The sequence below is a fragment of the Hermetia illucens genome, chromosome 3 (genome assembly GCF_905115235.1).
Source record: "Hermetia illucens chromosome 3, iHerIll2.2.curated.20191125, whole genome shotgun sequence".
NCBI classification, from domain to species: Eukaryota; Metazoa; Arthropoda; class Insecta; order Diptera; family Stratiomyidae; genus Hermetia; species Hermetia illucens.
Window position 1 is genome coordinate 116,980,342 of NC_051851.1, and position 20,552 is coordinate 117,000,893.

General features: G+C 41.1%; 1 protein-coding gene across 1 annotated transcript in view; it reads left to right on the top strand.

Annotated features, from left to right (window-relative positions):
• Nucleotides 1-5,406: 5,406 nt before the first annotated feature.
• The window catches only part of LOC119652937 (FERM domain-containing protein 5), a 38,057-nt gene continuing 22,911 nt past the window's right edge, over nt 5,407-20,552 (top strand). The window contains exon 1 of the mRNA XM_038057326.1: nt 5,407-5,905. Within this exon, the coding sequence (XP_037913254.1) occupies nt 5,816-5,905 (90 nt within the window). The 5' untranslated portion in view covers nt 5,407-5,815. The remainder of the gene's footprint in view (nt 5,906-20,552) is intronic.

Sequence of the window (20,552 nt, forward strand, 5' to 3'; positions counted from 1 at the left end):
GAAAAGTCTAAAAAACGAGCTTCGAATTTTTCTATACGGATACTTTCAGTAGTTACCCGGTAATCCTCCGAAAGGAGGCGAGCGTGTCGTAGTCTAGCCATTCGATTCTACCATAATTATCTGACACCCGTCTGCTTTTGACTTTATATCTACGGAAATATTGAGTATTAGATACTGTAACTTTGTGTTTCTCAAAATATACATATTAGGAATCGGATAACGAGAAAAGGGTTATTCTAGGGTTAAATGCGTAAAACAGGGTATCATATTGAAAGTGTTATAGAAAAGAAAAAAGCTAAAAACACGCAGGGTAGTACCCAGGCCTTCCAAACGAACTGTAACCAATTCAATAAAAATATTTCTTTAGTTTTGATTTACATCTAACGAATGGGTCTAAATTTGGCTATACATTTTGAATTTTGGCATTTTGCCTGCGCCGTGCCGTGTTTTTGAAAATGTGCTCTCAAATGTACAAAATGGAATATGTATATCTCTTTAATGTTGCGTGCCTGCAGCAGATGAGGATATCATAAGTTTATAAAAAAATTGATTAAATCGATCCTAGAGTTTTAGTCAGAATTAAAGATAGGTTCGAGATAGAGGTCGAAAATGTAATAGACTTCGAGATCTTAAAGTTCGAGTCAGAGATAAAGTTCCGGATAGAATGAAAGAGCACCTCAGGCAGGGTCTGCCACATCTTTTTCTAATATAGATATTGCCCTCATAGACTTTCCGGGCTGGATTACCTTCGTTCATACAAATTAGGTCACTCGCCTACCACAAGCTGTTGAGCTGGATTTTATCAAAAACCAGATTTCGTTGTTATGTAGGCTACGGAATCGTCTATTCTCATGTAGGGGGCCAAAAATTCTTCGGAGGATTCTTCCCTCGAACGCGGCCAAGAGTTCGCAATTTTTCTTGCTAAGAACCCAGGTTTCCCAGAAATACATGAGGACTGGCAAAGTTGAGTCTCCTATCTTTATTTTTTTTTGTTTGACCAGTGAGATTGATGTTGTTGGTTCTTTGTTCTTTGGCTTTCATTCATGTGCAGGCAAAGATCTCGTCCCACCTGCTCGATCTGGATGAAGGTAGAATGTACATCCCGGGTCGTTCCTACCATAATGCCAATATTGTCAGTATAGGCTAATATTATAGTTGGGTGGACTTGAAGAGGATGTTGCCTCTTGCATTGACATCTGCATCGTGAATCACTTTCTCCAGGGGCAGGTTAAAGAAGACGCATGATAGGGCATCTCTTTGTCTGAGATCGTTGTTGATGTTGAATGGCTTCGAGAATGATTCTGCTGCTTTTATTTGGCCTCGCACTTTGGTCATCGTCAACCTAAAGATAGATTACAAAATTTCAGATCAACTTTCAAATTTTAACGAATAATATGTTAAATTAAAGATAAATAGAATTTTTCGGTTGCGGTCTTTTGTGTCGGGTCGTTGGCGTTTTATTGTGAGGAATTTCTGCACAACTAGCACCACCACATCTGGAACTGGGATTGGTTAAATGAGTGCGGTATGTATTGTCAAATGAGACAACCACTCTTTAAACGGTCAAAAGGATGTAGACTTACAAAGTTTTTTCCACAGCGGGACGGGGTGTCAAATGATTTAAAACGACGTCTTCTCGTTCCAAGGAAGCTCAAGTGATGGCCTGAATTCTGAATAAAGCGCTACGCCCAAGCTGGAGTGGTTCACAAACACTGACTACCTGACGTACCTCTTTCATATCTGTCCTTTAGATACTGTGAGGAAGATGTTCGAGTGGATGATATACAACAGGCTTCGCCCGTTCATCGATCTTAGGGATAGTCTATCAAAGCGACAATATCAATTTCCGTAAGTTCGTTCCACGTTTTTTTTTTTAAATAAAGTTTTATCAAAATCGGTTCACTGCCGGTCTATCTGGCAAACGCACTTTTCTTAGAAATGGTTACATCTATTGCCACGAAATTTGGGAGAAAATTTGGAGAAGTTGTGAACCCCCAGACATGCGGTGAATTACATTGTTGTAAGTTGAATTTAACATGTAGGTTTCCATGCACCTAAAAGAGGGTTGCAAATTATAGCCATGTGGGTATCAAATGAAAAGTCTCGATGGGTACTTTCCAAAGTAAATATTAGTTTTGACATTGGTCGCAAAGGGGGGGGGGGGGGGTGTCGGGGTCTGAAAAAGGTCAATTAGTTCAAGGATCCGTTCTTAAAAACTCTTCTTTTTCTTCGGCCTTCGCCCCGTTCACGGTCGGGGTCGGGTCGTCGTGATTGGTTTCGCCATTTGGTTCTATCAAACGCCAGATATGGATGCAATCACGAGGCTTTTAAATCCTCATCCTCCGTATCAAGCCACAGTTTTTTTGGTCGGCCTTTTGGTCGCTTACCATCGACTTCGATGTTTAGACCTATCTTGGCAAGCGAACTCGTTAGGGCGAATTACGTGCCCATACCATCGAAGACACCTCGCAATTTTTCTATGATCGGTGCAACCTCATATCGATCGCCGACATCCTCATCTCGGATGTGATGAAAACGTGTCATGCCACAAGTCCAACGCCACATCTTCGTCTCCGTTACCGCAAGACGCCGTTCATTGTCTTTTATAATTGGCCAACACTCAGAACCGTACAGGGCAACAGGACGGACGACATAGAGTAAGATCTAGAGCTCAGATGCGATGTCGTCAATTTTTGTTGCTTTACCAAATTTCATTCGTTTTTTTGCTTCCTCGACTTCACTTGCGCTGACAGGTGCAGGTTCTTCAGTTGAAATTTGAAATATTACAAATTTGTCAACTGGCGGGTGTTTTATTGTCGAGAAACTGTGGTAGAGGCGTTTCTTTTCAGGGACCTTCATTTGAACATCGTCATTCCAAATTCAAGTACCTCGGTTGATGTACCACTTACCTGGCTTTGTGACTCCGAGGGTTGCAGAGACCGCTTTGAGGATCGTGTCTTTAATTTGGTGCCACGATCTTTCCACATTCGTAATGGTCGGTAATTGCATAAGTGAGATCATTTCTTCCTTCTTCTCACGAAATCGAAACCATTTAACATGCGGTGGATTAGTGCATCCCTCACACCGTTTTATCGGTAGCTTGATTCTCAGGACGGCAATCAACGGCCGATGTTGAGGTGTGATGGTCTCATAGGCAACGGCAAAATGTCGGCGTCTTATGAGAATAATTACTATCGCCACTATAAAATGTAGGAAGACGAGACAATCGTGTGATAAACCATGTAATCATAAGTACAAGGTCATGGGTGCCCGCAAAATCGATTATACGCTCCAAACCTCTTTCCCCTATGACACCTGTTACCGTCTGCCTTTTCCCCCACATAACGATTAAGATCCCCTGCAATGATGATATATTCATCAGGAGGCCCGTTACAGGTCTTTATATCGAGAAATTGCCAGATGGCATCTTTCTCAACATCAGGAAATGAATAGTGCGATCAGCTGATATAATGGCGAGCTAATTAGCCGGTCAGCAAATCGTTCGACTTCTTTAATGACATCACGGAAACCCTCTGAAATTGCAATGCCAACACCGTATTGAGTGTGTGGGCTACCAAAATGGAGAAGTTTATAGCCATTTTTACCACGTTCGCGTTCTATGTCGCGGCTTTTGCTATCAGACCATTGGGTTTCTTGTAGAGTACAGATATCAATGCGGCTTTTCCGAAGGGCTATTGCAAGTTCCTCGGTCATTCCGGTTAGGGTGCCAACATTTAGCGTGCAGACACGTATTTGTTTCGTTCGGACTAACTTACTTACGTTCTGACGACGTCCATGCGTTAAGAATCCTTCGCCATTTCTCGACAGGACCGGGGCCCGTTCTGCCGCGTCGACTGAGGTGGCCGCCTTAGCATTTTACCGAGGCTTGTCACTCCATCCGATCATGTTATTTCTAATGAATTTGGATGCATTTTCTTAGTCGGCCTGTCGCGGGCCCTGTCACCAAAAGAGATCAGGTAGGACTTAGCATAATGGAATAACTTCAACTATACTTTTTTTATCTCTTTCCCCGACTCACACTTTTATTTTTGTTTTTGTTTTACTGAGGATAGTAGAGAGTGCATTGCATCCAACCCACCTCCTTTACCTGGGCTTGGGACTAGCATGCTATGTTAATTTCGAAATATCTGGTATCTAGTTCTCAAAAATTCTCCTATACGATATTTGCCCAATTAAAATTAATAATAGTATATTATTTTAAACATTTATTGCGGACCTTCCTTAAGTTCATCTCAGATCCGTAATGCAGGTAGATTTTAATATGAAGCAGCATACTGGAAAATTTGATGGAAATCCTACTATTATTAACAAAGTTATAGTAGGTCAAAGTTGCCTCTTTTCCGTAAAATTGCTACTCTCTTAGAGATAAAATGTCAATACCACATAACGCACGAACTATGTATAAGTAGAATCGTACCTACATGTTCTTACATTGAAAATCAGCAAAACCTCCCTTACCTTAACCCCTCACTTTCCGGTTTCCGACTTATTTAATGCGAAACTCAAGGTTCGATTCCACTTTTAGTCTCGGTATTGACATCCCAAATAATTGAAATGGTGTCTTCGTTTAAGGAAGTAGTATGGTGTGGCGTTTGAAATTTTAAGGATATTTCTTTATTTTTGTTAACAAGAAAATACAACTTTGTTTTGAAATTTTAATACGATTTTGATGGAAGCTTAAATTATACAACAATTTTTTTTTACCTAACTGCGCATTAATCAATGTATCTTTTATGGCCGAAGTTGACTCCTTGAAAAGTTGATCTCACTTGGGGAAGCACACAGCCTTCTGTGATGATCCGAATTCAAAAAAATAAGTTTCTTTCTATTCTGTAGGCTTGTCGGAAGATGTGGAATCTCAAAATCGTTGTACTTCTGGTGGCTACAAAAAGTGTTATTAGAAAATTAAGTTTATTTGAGTTTCCGCATATCGGCAGGGGTGCGTAGAATAAGGGATTTAATTAGAATTATGAAAAGAAGTAAGCAAATGGAGAAAAAAAATCGATTTTTTACAATCATCACTTCTTGAGAATTTTTCAAGTCTTGCATAAAATGTGTGCGTATCTGTTGCTTCATTTAAGTGCATTCTGTAATTGATGGTGATGTGAACTTGTACGATATTACAATGTAGCAACATTGATTGGTAACCTTGTACAATTGTGAAATAATTTAGGTTGTAAATTCCTCATTTAAAATGCGTCAAAGAACAGTATTTTTTGCTAGTAGCATATTGTCCTTTAATTTCTTCACAAATCGACGCTTTTGACCCATTGCTCCCACTTTCTCAATTGAAACCTTCACCTACCACCCAATATTCCAACCAGGATTCCTTCAAGAACACATTGGTGTCCTCCCTTGAAGTATTTCTGCGCAGTGTATAATTCATATCCTCGGTTCCCATTATTACGGCAGTAGTACCAACGCAAGAACTGGCGGCTTCCCCAAAAATAATATTCGCACTTGACAGTCAGAAATATGTATGTGGACCGTATCTGAAATCTCCAGGATCTCGTTATTTGTACAGTTTTTGAGTGATTGATAATATGTTTCGCGTTTGTCCTTAGTCTGTTGCAGAGTGCAGAGTGGAAAAGCTTTAAAGGATCTCCCTCTCTATATGGAGATGGTGTTCAAATACATGGAGTAAGCTCAAACAAGTGCAGAAGTGTCCTAGTAATGAGTAGTGTTAAGCCCGAAAGGACATTATCCTTCGACGTAGTCGCCACCAACTAGTGCATATTTATGTGTTTTGTATGGAGTGTCAATTGCTTTAAGGATCAGCAGTCGTTTGTGAATAATGTTTAGAAGCAAAAATGAGGGTAACATCGTGTACAAGTGCACAGTTCGCCTTCTGGAGGATTCCGAAGTGCTTGAATGTGAATTTCAGGTAAAATGAAGTAACTTTAAAGATTATATGTGCGGGAAGATATCACTAAGGGAAGGGTTCATGTTAAATATAGTGTAAAATACAAAAAGGACTGAGTGAAAAAATCAATTTTTATTATACCGCGGCGGCTTTTTATTGCATACTTCCTGAATTTGATTATAACCACCCTAGGGGATGCAAGACATGCTGGACTTAACCGCGATTCAGCCAAACGGGAGGGTGGCGAATGTGTGTTTTTCAGTCTACACCTATATGGAGATGTGAATGGGGTAGTTACTTCCAGGTGTAGCAATCATGTGATAAGCTTCAGTGTTGTTTTTCGGCGAATGTTCACTATTCAACGTCGCCTTTTGGAAAGTTTGCTTTACTCTGGTTGTGGTCAATCCATGTCCTTTCGCTGGCACGTTTAATTAAAACTTCTTAGACTGTCATAAAATGGATAAATTTAGATATGACGGAGGAGGAATGTGGCTATTATTGTTCTAGTCATGCATGGCATTTGTTCCATACAAACGGACATTTATACAGATGGAAGGTCTCTACATTTATGTAGCTATGGTTGAATGCATGTGTATGAATGTCAAGGGATGAAGGTTAGCCGGTGGAGTCGTAAAACAAGAGGTTTGATTAGTAACAGGCAACGTACATATGATTTGATTAGAGTATTGGAATCAACTATATGACGGTGGTTTTTGTGGGGATAAAGTGATCTCATAAAATTAATAAAAGGGATGTTGCTGTTAGTTTCGTTTTATATCAATGAAATAACTTCATTTAAACCAAATTCCGGAGAAGATAAGTTTTCATATGGGAGAAGTATGTTCGAGAATTTTTTCTTCGATTTTCGATTGTATATTCTATTTAACTTCTAATTAAAGCACTTTTTGCACAAAGGTAATTAAGGTACTTGACTGAGAAAGGCCTTTAACGCTTGTGAGTTCTGCCGTCAAGCACTTCAATATAAACCACATGAGCTGAACGAAATCATCTTTTGATATCTTAAGTAGGTCTACAGGCATGCCTTAAAGTGTCCATTTTATATATGCAAATTTCCCTTTGAAGATTTGGTTGAAAAACCCGATTGAAATCGATTTATTGTCCATCTATCTGATACTCAGCCGACTTCCAACGTTTGAAGTTATTATTATGAAAATCGTTGAGAATAAGGCGACTACGAGATCCCACGCAATGCAGTGAACAGCACTTGTGAGATGTGTTTAAGAATGCTTTCCATATATGCGAAAGGAGGTTTATAGCACAATCCCTTTCTTTGAATATAACTATCAGCAACCTATATTACTACACTTTCGAAATGAGTAGTGATCGGGGGGATTGGCCGTTGGGAATAATAAGCGTTAGAGGCTTAGAGTTCTAAAAATCATGCAACACAAGCTCGTATATGATAAACAATTAGAACTCTCTCTTTACATCCTATAATGGCTCCTCAGTAAAGACGAAGTGTATATATTGCGTAGGGGAATAAGTTTTTGCCATTTTTCAGCGTAAGGTAAGATTTATTTAAGCAATAAAATATTACATGATACAATAATATGTCAAGTATGTACCATTGGAAGTGACAACTTTATCCCACCTTTCATGCAGCATACGGATTCCTCTGCTGGTAAATTCGGGTTTTTTCGGCTCGATCCATTAATTGAGCCAGTTTGAGATGTTTTCTAAAGAAGTGAACCGCTCTCCAGTAAGGGCTGGCTGTATTCATCGGAATAGATTTGAATCCGAAGGTGCTATGTCTAGAGAATACGACGGGTGGGTCAAGATTTCTCAATTCTCTCCTTTTAAGTATTTCTGGACCGGTTTAACAGCGTGTGGCGTGACGTTGCCATGCAGCAAAATGAGTTTATCCTGTCTACTGCCTTATCCCGTTTTTCTTTGAGAACTTGATTCAAGCGCATTAGCTGCAGTCGGCAACGATCGCCAGTGATGGTCTTAGACGATTTAAGGAGTTCATAATAGATGACATCTTTCTAATCCCACCAAAAATAGGAATACTTTTTCTTGATATCGATGGACCTGGTTCACTTGGCAGCCAGCAAATTTTGTGACGCTTAGTGTTATCATAATAGATCAATTTTTCGTCGCCAGTGACGATTCGATGCAGAAACCCTTTTCTTTTGTGCGGTTCAAGAAGCGTCTCTTTCGATATCCCTCTCCTTCAATTGATGTGGCACCCAGTTACCAGATTTCAGACCATACCCATCGCGTACAAACGTTTACCGACGGTTGATCTGTCAACATCCAACTCTTTGGGAAAATCATCAAGGGCTCACATGCGTCTTCATCCAATAATTCTTGTAGTTGAGTATCGGCTGTTTTTTCGGGACGAACGTTGACATTTTTGACGCCAGATATAAAACGATGTTTACGCTTCAAATGAATGTTAATTACTGCGATCAAAACGTCTCACGTACACCTTCACAAGTATAATACTAGAACGAATATAAAAATAGTATCAGTAGCGACACCTCGAGGGCGGAAACTGATTACCATACCGAATATATTAGTAACTCAGGGCGAAATTTATTACAATTTATAGTGTAAGGTGCGTGTCCTTTTCAAAAAAGTATAAAGTTAGTTCAAATTAGTAATTTATTTTGTTTCATTTTACACAAATTCCATCGAAAATTCTGTTTTTTGTTTGACAATTTGTTTCATCATCATCAACCGCGCAATAACCGGTATCCAGTCTGGGCCTTAATGAGGAATTCCAGACATCCCGGTTTTGTGGGGAAATCCACCAATTCAATATCCCCAAAAGCTGGCTGGCGTCCTGGCCTACGCCATCGTTCCATCTTAGGCAGAGTCTGCCTCGTCTTCTTTGCCTACCATAGATATTGCCCTTAACGACTTTTCGGGCTGGATCATTCTCATCCATACGGGTTAAGGGACCCGCCCACCGTAACCTATTGAGCCGGATTTTATCCACAACCTGGCGGTCATGGTATCGCTCATAGATTTCGTCATTATTGAGGCTACGGAATCGTCTATCCTCATGTAGGGGGCCAACAATTTTTCGGAGGACTTTTCTCCCGAACGTGGCCAAGAGTTCGTAATTTTTCTTGCTACAAACCCAGGTCTGAATACATCTTGTACAGCAAGAGCTTTGACCCTATGGTGAAACGTTTCGAGCGGAACCGTTTTTAAGGTTTTGTGTAAACACAAAACCTTATTAAAATCGGTTTACCGTCTGTCTGTCTGTCTGTCCGTCTGTCTGTCTGTCTGTCTGTCTGTCCGTCACACGCATTTTTCTCGGAGACGGTTATAGCGATTGACACCAAATTTGGTAGGAAGATGGGAACTGTGAACGCTCACACATACAGTGAGTTACATCCTTTTACGTTGAATTTAAGGGGGGGTCCCCATACATGCAAAAGGGGGGTGTAAAATTTTTTTTCATCAAATATAGTCATGTGGGGTATCAAATTAAAGGTCTCCATTAGTACTTTTCGAAGCCGGTCTTAGTTTTGACATTTATTGGAAACGTGGGGAGTGCAGGGGGTTGAAAGTGATCATTTCGTTAAGGGGGCCATTCTCAGAAACTACCAAACCCAAAAATCTGAAAAAATCAGGAGGCTGCCACTATATGGTGCCTTGCCTCCGAAATACCTTTCATACCGATAGCTGTTCAAAGAAAGTGAATAAAAGTATATTACTATAATTTTTGTAGTTGGCTGGAAACCCCCCTTAAATTCATCCTAGCGGCACGAAATTCTGGAGTGACGTAGGCTATAATGTACAGCATGATCATACCAAGTTTGATGGAAATCGCACTATTACTAACAAATTTATAATACGTCGAAGTTGTTGCTTCTATGAAAATTGAAGACTATCAATGTCAATATCACCCGAAAGTGGGAATACGCATATATTACGTGCTACGTACTAAGAAATACACAAAACCTTTCGTACCTGAAGCGTCCAGCTTCCGGTTTCCCGACTTGTTGTAAGCTAAAATAGGCCCTGTTTGTTGCCAACAACCGTGGGCGGATTTCATCGTCATAGCTGTTATCGGTTGTGATTTTTGACCTTAGATAGGAGAAATGATCAAAGGTTTCAAAGTTGTAGTCTCCTATCTTTATTCTTCCTGTTTGATCAGTTCGATTTGGTGCTGCTGGTTGGCTGTTTTTTTGGTGTTGACGTTGCCGCCATATATCATGTCTTGTCTTCATTGATGTGCGGCTCAAGACTTCGCCTTAAAGTCGATGAAAAGATTATGCAACTGATGACCATATTCCAACAGTTTTTCCATCGCTTGCTGCAGAGAGAAAATCTGATCTGTTGCTGATTTGCCTGGTGTGAAGCTTCTTTGGTATAGGCCAATGATGTTGTGGGCGTATGGGGCTATCCGACCTAGCAAGATAGTGGAGAATATCTTATAGATGGTACTCAGCAAAGTGAAACCTTCATAATTGCTGCATTGCGTAATATTTCCCTTTTTATGTATGAGACAGATAATGCCTCATTGCTAGTCGTCAGGCATTGATCGCTGTCCCACACGTTGAGCATAAGTTGATGAGCCGCTTGGTGAAATTGGTCGCCTCCATACCACCAACCATTTGTTGATGCTTCATCTGCAGGATCTCTGTTGACTGTAGTTATTGCGACATCCATTTCTCTCTTATAGGTGTAACGGAGGGTTCTGCTGTGGATGGCTTCAGTGTTAACTCTCACATAATTGTCAGAGGCGATTCTGGGTGGTGTTGTTATTCGAGCCCGGAGCACCAGGCCAACGAGATATTGATCCGAGTCTATATTGGCCCTCCTATATGTTCTGACATTCGGCGGTGGTGGCGTTCGATCAACGCGTGGTTAATTTGGTTGAAAGTGGTCCCGTCTGGAGAGGTCCACGTTTGTTTGTGGACCGTTCTCCGCGCAAACCAAATACTTCCAACAACCATTTCGTGTGAGACTGCAGATGGAATAATCGGCAGTCCGTTATCATTTGTAAGTTATGGGAGCGAATGTATCGCCTGAATATGGGATCCGTCCCTACTTGGCTGTTAAAAAATGATCTTACTTATCATACTTGGGACAGTCTTCGAGGTTTTGTTTTATTGCCTCATAGAAGGTATCCTTATTCGGATCTGCAGTAGGGGCGTGAACGTTTATGAGGCCTATATTTCTAAATTTGCCTCTTAAGCGCAGAGTGCATAGCCTTTCGCTTATGTTTTCAAAGCCGATAACGGCATGTTTCATTTTTTAAGAAACCTACTCCTAGCACATGATTTACTGGATGGCCAGGATAATATATGTTCCAGTGGTTCTTCTCCAGAAAACCGGTCCCTGTTCGACGCATCTCTTGCAACGCTATTTAATCAGCTCTATATTGGGACAGGGTATCGGCTAACTGTTTGGCAGCGCCATTTCTGTACAGGGGCCGCACGTTCCATGAGAAAATGCGCAAATTGTTATTAAGTTTACGTTGCCGGGTTCGTCGTTATGGTGACAATCCAGTGCGAGGCTCCTTTTGTGGCTTCTTAATGATTTGTTTTTCGTCTAGGGTTGTCCGTCCTACCCAACACCCAACCCGGGGACCAGTCGATACAATTCGTTCCGGTTTGAGGCGCGGGAGGCTCGCCTTCATCCTTCTCCGTCTGCAGCTTTTCGTTAAGAAAAGCTCCCAACGGTCACCACGTGGAGGTGGAGATAGGGTTTGGTAGTAGGGCTGTTGGTGTTGGTTTAGTATGCGTTTCTCAGGTTTTATGCTCCATCGTGGGTACCAATCCACGTTTCTTCCCGGGACCAATATTACCCTTTGACTACTACAATTTATCTAATGTTACTAAATTAATTTTTTCAATCTATTGATTTATTTATTATAATATTATTAAATTTTTCCTAGAAATTTAAATTACCATTTTTATATAGAGAAGAGAATCAAAATATATATACCTTCGATAATGTTTTTATCCTTAAGCCTCACTTTGTTCCCACGCCTCGTATGTGTTGCTGTATTATCCTGCTGAAAAACGAATTTCAGAGAATTTTGGAAAATGCAACTAATTTCTTAACAAGGATTAACTTGTACTTCCTGCTATTTATTCTCTTTGTTGGATGTTCCAGCGATAACTTCCCGAAAGCGTAAAACACATTCCAAACTATTAATGAATCCCTTTTTAAGAACTATTTTTGCTCCTGCTTTAAATTTTTCCCCAAAATCGTCTGGACAAGAAAAGCCGATTTGTAAGGCTTCACACTAATATACACAAAACCTTATTAAAATCGATACAATTTCTGGCTATCTGTCTGTTTATCAGTGTGTCTATTGTTTATCGTTACAAGGTGGAAAAATTAGGTGGATCTACTTCTCCTACACCTCCCTCCGTGGGACTGCTCTGTAACATCGGATAGCGGTGCTGGATCAAAACTTAACTGCCGCTGGTTGTGGATGTTTCTCTCAATTGTTTTCTTTAAAATTTTCCGACCTTAGCTATACATGAATAGGTCGTAACGTCCTTTCGATTAGGGTCCAATAATTTGTTGACTTCTGCATGGACTCATCGATATTTTTAAGTGTTGCCGCCTTTCTGCGATAGCTCAAATCTAGTTCGGTCTTGCAATGAAATACAATATGCTCCACATTGTTGGCCATATTAGCGCATTTTGAGCAGTATGGTGAATCGTCGTTACCAAATCGATGTATCTTTGAATAAGAACCTCTACATATGTCCACTCAAGCATTGTTTCAGCTCATAATTTAATTCCTCGTGGTCTTTGAATGCGTGAAATGATTCGGTACATTTAACGTGCAATGACTAATTGGATTTGCGAAGGCTAAAGAATCATCCTGAGTGGCTGGCGTCGACTTAGAGGGAGAGCTCTCTTTAAAATCCAATACCTCATGCATATGTTTGGCAAACCACAACAAACCTTCGCAAACGGAAAGGTGTGGATAAGGTATACGGTTTGGTTTGTGCCGGAAGGGAGTCCTGGAAATTTATGGAATTATTCGAGGATTTCATCGTTTATTCGACACCACCCGGGCTTATAAAAAGATCATAATGAAAGAGCGAGTGGATAACGACCGATGCAGTATGTGTGGTTTTTCGTTATAGACGTTGGATCATCTCATTTCTGCAATACACGAGTAGGCATACTGTTGTATGTAAGGTGATCCATTAAAACCTTGCATACAAGCTTCCGTTGATCGCGGGAACATGTCCGGATTACCGGTATGAGCCGCACGTTGTACTGGATAGTTCTGCTTACAGCATGTATTGGGACCGACAAGTTCTAACTGATCACTATATACCACACAATAAGCCTGACTTATTGTGCTCGGGAAATCAAAGAAATTTGGCACCCGGAAAGGGTGGTTGTAGTTTCCATTATATTGTCAGTAATGAATGGTAGATTAATATGGAAATATGAAATCTCTCACTAAATGTGAAAAGCATTAAAAATTGCCTTCAACTTTTTTTTATCCAACTCCATGATTTAGCAGAATATTACAAAGCTTGTTGCTCTATTTAAAACTCAATTCTGCAAAGTTTCTAATAAAGAGCCGTCTTTCGAAACCGATTGGTAATGTGAAATCATGAAACTCGACTCCCCCATTCCTTCCACTAGATGATCCTCTTTACCCAGAACATTCCAAATGTTCGCCAGGATCAGGATAATGGAGCCTATTAACACGACTGAGCAGAGAACAACGATAAATGGGGATCAGGAGCAGACATGAAGGACAATAATTTTGAATTACGATGACATCATTTTCAAGCCGATTTTTGTGCTTCCACCCGGTAATTTGCACAACCGTTCCTTCGACAGACATATCCGTTTTGCTATTTTCCACGATATTAACACAATTATGGTTTATGAGTTCAAACTTATCGGCTAATCATCTGCCCGCTACCAAAATACTATAATTATCACCATTCCTGCACACGAATGGTCGACTTCGTGGCGGACCACTCACACTGAAACCTCACGATATCTTCAGGAAGAAATCCCAGCGTATATGTATAAAATAATAATAATAATCGTTGGCACAACAATCCATATTGGATCAGGGCCTTGAAGTGTGTTAGAGCACTTCATTCAAGACCGTAACGGTACACTACAGAGCACTGTAGGAGGCAATGTGGTCAGCATTACGCTCGCCCGAGATTATTACCCCGATTTGACTCAGGTACTCATTCACAGCTGAGTCGACTGGTATCCGACGTCGAATCACGATAGAAATCCCACTGCCGCCAGCGAGATTTGAACCGCGACCTTCTGTACGACAGCCTTATGCTCTAACCACTCAGCTATCCGGACACATACACAGCGTATATGTATGTTCCATTTAATATATGGTCCTCGGAGAGCGCTTTTGAAAAACATAGATCCACTTTATCAACAAAAAACGTCTGCACTCTTTATCACCGACATTCACTTCGCCTTTGGTATTCGTTGATCTCGTTCGTACAGTACAATGCACTAGACTCACCGATTACATGCATTTTATCGTAGAAACACTAGCCTTCGTTCGCCAGGGTATTTATGGAAAGCATCCTTGCTTCACTGCACTGCATGTCCGGAGTTTAATTTGTTTTCCGACACAGTTGCCTAAACCTGGAACCGCGAACGAACCCGACTACCTTTAAAATAAATGGGTGGCTATAACAATTGTTAGGCCGACACGGTTTTAAGTGTAAAGTGTGTATTTCATATACTTACATCAATCTTGACATTTCCTAGTTACCAAACATTAACTTTACTTTAAGAAAGCGCTCACATTGAAAGACTTAAACTTGGTAGAATCATGCATCAATTACTAAAAATTATAGTAACGTACTTGTTTGCACTGATGAAGGGAACAAGTGGTTCCGGAAATATCGATATTTGCAAGAATAAATTACCCACACCAACGAATAAGAAACAACAAGTTTTTATTATTTCAATTAATTAATCGTTGGAAACACCGCATAATTTCACTCTGAGTAACGTACTATTATTAACTTTATTTGATCAGATATCGGTATGGGGGTATTTCAGAGCCTAGATGTCATATAAAGGCATCACCATGATTTTTTCCAATTGTTTTTCGGTTGGGGAGGTTTTGAGAATTAGCCCATAAAAGAAATGATTATTTGTCAACCCCCGCCCTCCTCCTTGTGAATTAATTACCAAAACTGAGACCAATTTAATCGAAGGCTTTCATTTGATACCCCACATGCCCATATTTGGTGAAAAAAATTTGCACCCCCTTAAATTCCACGTAGAACGATGCAATTCACTGTACCCGTGAGCGTTTATCGTTCCCACTTTTCCAATAAATTGGGTGTCACTAGATACAACCGTTTCCGAGAAAAAAGCGCGTGACAAATAGACAGGCAGACGATCAGACAGACAGACAGACTGTAAATCGATTTTAATATTTTGTTTTACATAAAAACTGCTTAATTCCAGCTTGAAATACTTAGAAGTTAAAACTACTTAAACCTACTACAAATGCAATGTCGCATATTAGAAATCCATATGTACAGGCGCACATTACACAGGTCTGCAACCTGAAGGACCTAGAAAAGGCGAGCGGGGGGTTTCCTTGGCCCTGGAGTTTTCTGGGGGGCTCCGAAATGGAAATTTCAATTACAAAAAGGGATAATATAATAATAACCGCTGGCACAACAATCCATATTGGATCAGCGCCTTGCAGTGCTACTCTGTTGATCGATTTACGGAATTAGTGGATTTAGGCGTTTTTTGTTTAATTGAAGAACCTTTCCATCAAACTGAGAAGATATTCTGGAAGTGGTTTTACTTTCGCACTATATACGATATACTTTGCCTTTTTTCGACCTTTCCATTTATAGGACTTGCCCTGGTACGAAACCGAAGCCGTTTTCTTCCCTCTCTTTATTTTTGAGAATGATATTTTTGCCATTACAATGCTGCACAAGTCCAGTTGTTCAGGCTCTCTCAAAAAGCTTTCCTAGTTTGAAAAGTAGTGGATGATAAACTGGACACTGTCACATGGGACACTTTTCATTTTTTTTCATTTTAAAATCATTTATTTAAAAACCAGTGACTTACATTAAATACATAGCGTTTGTTTCTTATTACTAGCCTAAATGTAGCTTATGTGTCATAATTAAATATTAAAAACAAAACGGGTGGCTATTACAATGTTTGGCCTGCCCGACCTTCTCTGACATTACTTTTTACGGTGTATTTACTTTACACATAGATCTTGACAATTCATGATTAAAAAACCGGACATATATTTGAAAAAAACTGCGCCTGCACCTAGAGCGAGAGAAGGCTTATTTACTTACTTATTCTAACTTAATCTAATCTAATAAATAATACTTAAATCTAATTCTTATAACTAATGTTTTTCTAGCGCTCACAATTTCGCGCTTAACTTCTGTGCGCCGCTACCAGGCAAGGAGTGTCGAAGAGAGAGACAATGGCGGGTTTTAATGCAGAGCTCACAATTTGGCAAGGCCTTAAGAATGTGGCCAATGGGGTGGAGTTACCCTCCAGATAAAGTTGCCTCATGAGTGGATTGGGGTCATTCTCCGTTCTTTCAAAGAATCTTTCTAACAGGTTGAGAGCGAACTCTCGAAGAGGTTTAACTTTTGCTCGCCTGTACACTTCGGCGTTGCGGCCGCACTTCTTGGTTTTCCAATTGTACGACAAGACGACGCAGTGTCTCAAAATTTTGCGCTCGAAGGACTCGCACTTCTTCATAGCTTTGGTCGAGCAAGAGATCCATGTAGGGGCTCCGTAGCAAAGAATCGGTCTTATGAGGACTTTGTATAGGGTCAGTTTAGATTTAGTGCAAAGTCCTACTTTTTTACGAAGAATAGAGTAGATTTTACTTAGTGCACCGCGATCTCTGCTGAGAGCAAGATTAAGGTGGGGGTCGAATCGTAGGTGTTCATGAAATAGCATTCCCAGGTATTTCATTTGTTGTGAACTGTTTACTACGGTATTCCCGATGCGTAGCTTTAAGCGTTTAGCTTTTCTGTAGATAGATCCAGATCCCAAGTATCTGGATTTTCTCCGAAGTAAGAGTAATAACCTGTGTTTTAGCCTCGTTGATTTTTATCCCCCAGGTCTGGTAGCACTTGCAGAGATTTGTTAAGTATTTCTCTATAGCATTAGCTGCCTTACCGGGTCGGAGGCTCGACGAGAAGATAAGCGTGTCGTCAGCGAGCTGTAATAGTTCTGTGCCGCTCTCTGGGATTGGAGCGTCGATCGTGAAAATGTTGTAGAGTGTAGGTCCTGAAATGGATCCCTGCGGTACTCCAGAAGTGACCGGTAGGAGATCGGAATAATCATTTCTCACGCTGACGTAAAAATGCCTATCTTCGAAGAAACTTATTATAAGTCTGATCACCGGGATAGGGAAATCAAGGCTGATTAATTTGAAGATAAGTCCGTTGACCCACACGGAATCAAATGCCTTTTCGAGGTCTAATGCACACACTACTGTGGGCTTGTTATTGACGTTAAATCTGCTACTCACTGAATCATGAAGGTAGCTTAGTGCGTGTTGGGTTCCGTGCTTTGTCCGGAACCCGAATTGATGGTTCGGAATAATGTTTTTCCGATCGCAATGTTGGACTAATCCCACTGTCCATACTTTTTCGAAGAGCTTGTCCAAGTTGGAGAGAAGAGAGACGGGCCTGAAGTTTTGTGGTTCGTGGGAGCCGCCTTTTTTTAATGGCGATTATCTTTGCTACTTTCCAAGTAGTGGGAAAGTAACCATTATTGATGCAGTTGTTGAAGACTGCAAGAAGGAACTTCATTGATGCCCTAGGGAGGTTTTTGATGACAATATTTGCTATGTCATCTGGTCCAGTTGATTTTTGCCGTTAAGGCTTTTAGTGATGGCTGCGAGCTGTGATAAGCTCAAAAAGGTTTTTGGGTCATTTGGTTTGTAGGATGGGTTAAAGGTGGAGAAGGTAGTTAGTTTGAGTGAATGCTTATGAAGAAAGTCTTTGATTGTCGTGTCTACAATCGAACTGACGGCTCGGTTGTTACTAGGTGAAGGAGAGTTTAGTTGATTTAGGAAAGACTCCGCGAGTATTTGAGCTTTTCTAGCGTCACTGCCGATGTTTTCATTATTCTTGGTAAGAACGAAGTTTTTGGATCTGTTGCGGCCTGTCAGCCTATTTATATGTACAAACATATTAGATCCGGGTTTCACATCTGCTAGCTTGCGAGTGAGTTCCTTGCTACGGAATTGTTCCACCATTTGACGGATTAATGTACTAAGGCAGTTAATCCGCGAAATTAACACTTTATATTCCGTGTTAGTTCTGTTTCCATTTTTGTGGAAGTTTCGTTTGAGATTTCTGCGCCAGATTTTTCTGAGTTTCAGGTGTTTCATTATCTCGTGCGGCAGTTTATTGATCGATTTCGAGGAGCTTTGTATTTCTGCGTGGAGCAGAGTTGATGGCATCAGTAGCCAAGATGATGGCCTCATCGATTTCTTTGTCTGTTAGGTTTTGCGAGACAGTGATTTTTTTCAGGTTTAGCTGTGGTCTAATTCTGCCCTGAATTTATCCCAGTTAGTATGGGTGAATGATCTTATTGCACTGGGTACTCGATTTTGCAGTTGAGAGTTTAGCGAAAGTATAAGTTCAACTGCGAAGTGATCGGACATCCCTGGTAAAGTTTTGCACGTTAACACCTGCAGTGTGAGAGTGGTGTCTGCGGACATTAGAAAATAGTCAAGTATTGACTGACTTGCAGGCCAAGTTTTGGAAGGCCAATTTGTTGCCTTGAGGGACTTGAGGGGCTGTAGTTCTAGGAATAGTGTTCCTAGTTGTTTGGGTAAGAGGAGTTGAGGGGCTGCAGCTCTAGGGAGAGTATTCCTAGCTGCTTGAGCGTAAGAAACGCCCGGTTTGGCTAAGCTTTGTGACATCTGAGTCACCGCCTGTTTGGCTTTCATGGTCTCGACATTTTTTTTCGCCCTGCCAGCTTCCCTTCTGGCAACCATGTTCTTGTATGCCGGGCATCCGCGGTAGTTGGCGGGGTGTCCGCACTGGCCGCAATTGCAGCAAGTCGGTTTGTCTGCGGTGAGATTTGAGCATTCCCCTCGCACATGGGTTTTCGTGCACCTCACGCACCGGTGTACGATGGAGCAATTGATGGCGATATGCCCGAAGTTTTGGCAGTTATAGCACTGCACTTCTTGAAACGGCTTGACTTTCTCAAGCGAAATTTTCTGGTGAAGGATATATTTCACCTTAAATGCTTCGTTTAGATCTTGTTCTGGCTCGAAAGTAGCCATGAACAGCCCCGATTGCGACTTCAATGGAAGCGCCGGGTTCAGGCTGTGGGCCAGTTTGTCGGCTCGCGTGACTAGATTTGAAACACTTTTCAACTTTAGGTGCGGGTACTTTTCGTTGAGTTCGCGCATTATGTCAGCCGGGTCAGTCTCTCTATGGAGGGGTACTGGTCGTGGCATGCAGTCCCTTTTCCTTAATAAGGTTGAAGATCGCTGCATGATCCTCAAGACTTTGAGCAAAAATGAGGGTCCTATCGGCCCTCGTATTTTTTAGGGTTGCTTTTAACCCTTTCTCTTTTAATATCCTCAAGAATTGAGGAACATTAATTTTATACCCGGGTAGCCTGGGGGGAGGGTGCCTGAGGGTTTGCCGGAGGGGCATTAGCTCTACTTACACTCACCTTTTCTTTGTTTCTCTTTTTCCTCCGCTGGACGAAGTTGAACTCGTCGCCTTCCTCTTCTTGGATGACGACGCACATCTCTGTTGCTCGTGTTGTTGTTGTTCATGTTGCTGTTGCCGTTATTCACGATGATGTTGTCGTTGCTGCTGCTCCGACGTTGCGATTGACATCCTCCCTTCGAGGGATGCCAAGCGATCCTCTAGCCGCTTTATAATTTTTAGCTGACAGTCTAGCTGCTGGACCATCGCAGCCTTTTCTTGCTTTAGCCCCTCGATTTTTTCGAGGAGGGTCGCGTTCATTGTTTGCAGCCCTGGGGAGCTGCCTTCTTCTTCCGATGACATCTCCTCGGGGTGTATCATCTTACACCTCTTGGCGGACATTCTGTCCCCAAGCCCGTATTTGCTGTTGTGCGCAGCAGCTCTGGAATGTAACAATATTTTTTTTAATTTAATGTTCTTATAATAGTTACCCTTTTTCGGACGTGAATGACACCACTGTCCAGAACGTATACTTCCTTCTGGATTCTTGTTCAGCTCTGCTCTTAATGACCGTTCGCTTCGAGAGCTCGGAGGGAACTGACCCATGGGACACTGAACGTCTAGCGCTCTATATACGTTTTATGTAGATGATGTTTTCCTAGCGTCTCATAGAAAATCTCATCTCGAGCAACTTACTCAAATATGGAATGATCGTCTCGTGCAACACTACCTCAGATTGAATCTTTACAAAACAGGATTTTTGACTACCAATCCTAATGAAAGAAGGATTATCACTATCTGTGGGATTGACCTACCCAGAACTGAATGATTTGAATACCTTGGAATGTGAATGTGAATGGTGAACTGTGTTATGAAATTGCTTCCAAAATGGGCGTTCTTTGTGATTGACATAAATGAAGATATCCGCGATCGATATGAGGTTGATCGTTGGAAAATTGCGAAAGTCGCGTCTTTGATGGTATGGTCATGTAATTCGCGTTAACGAGAATTCATTTAGC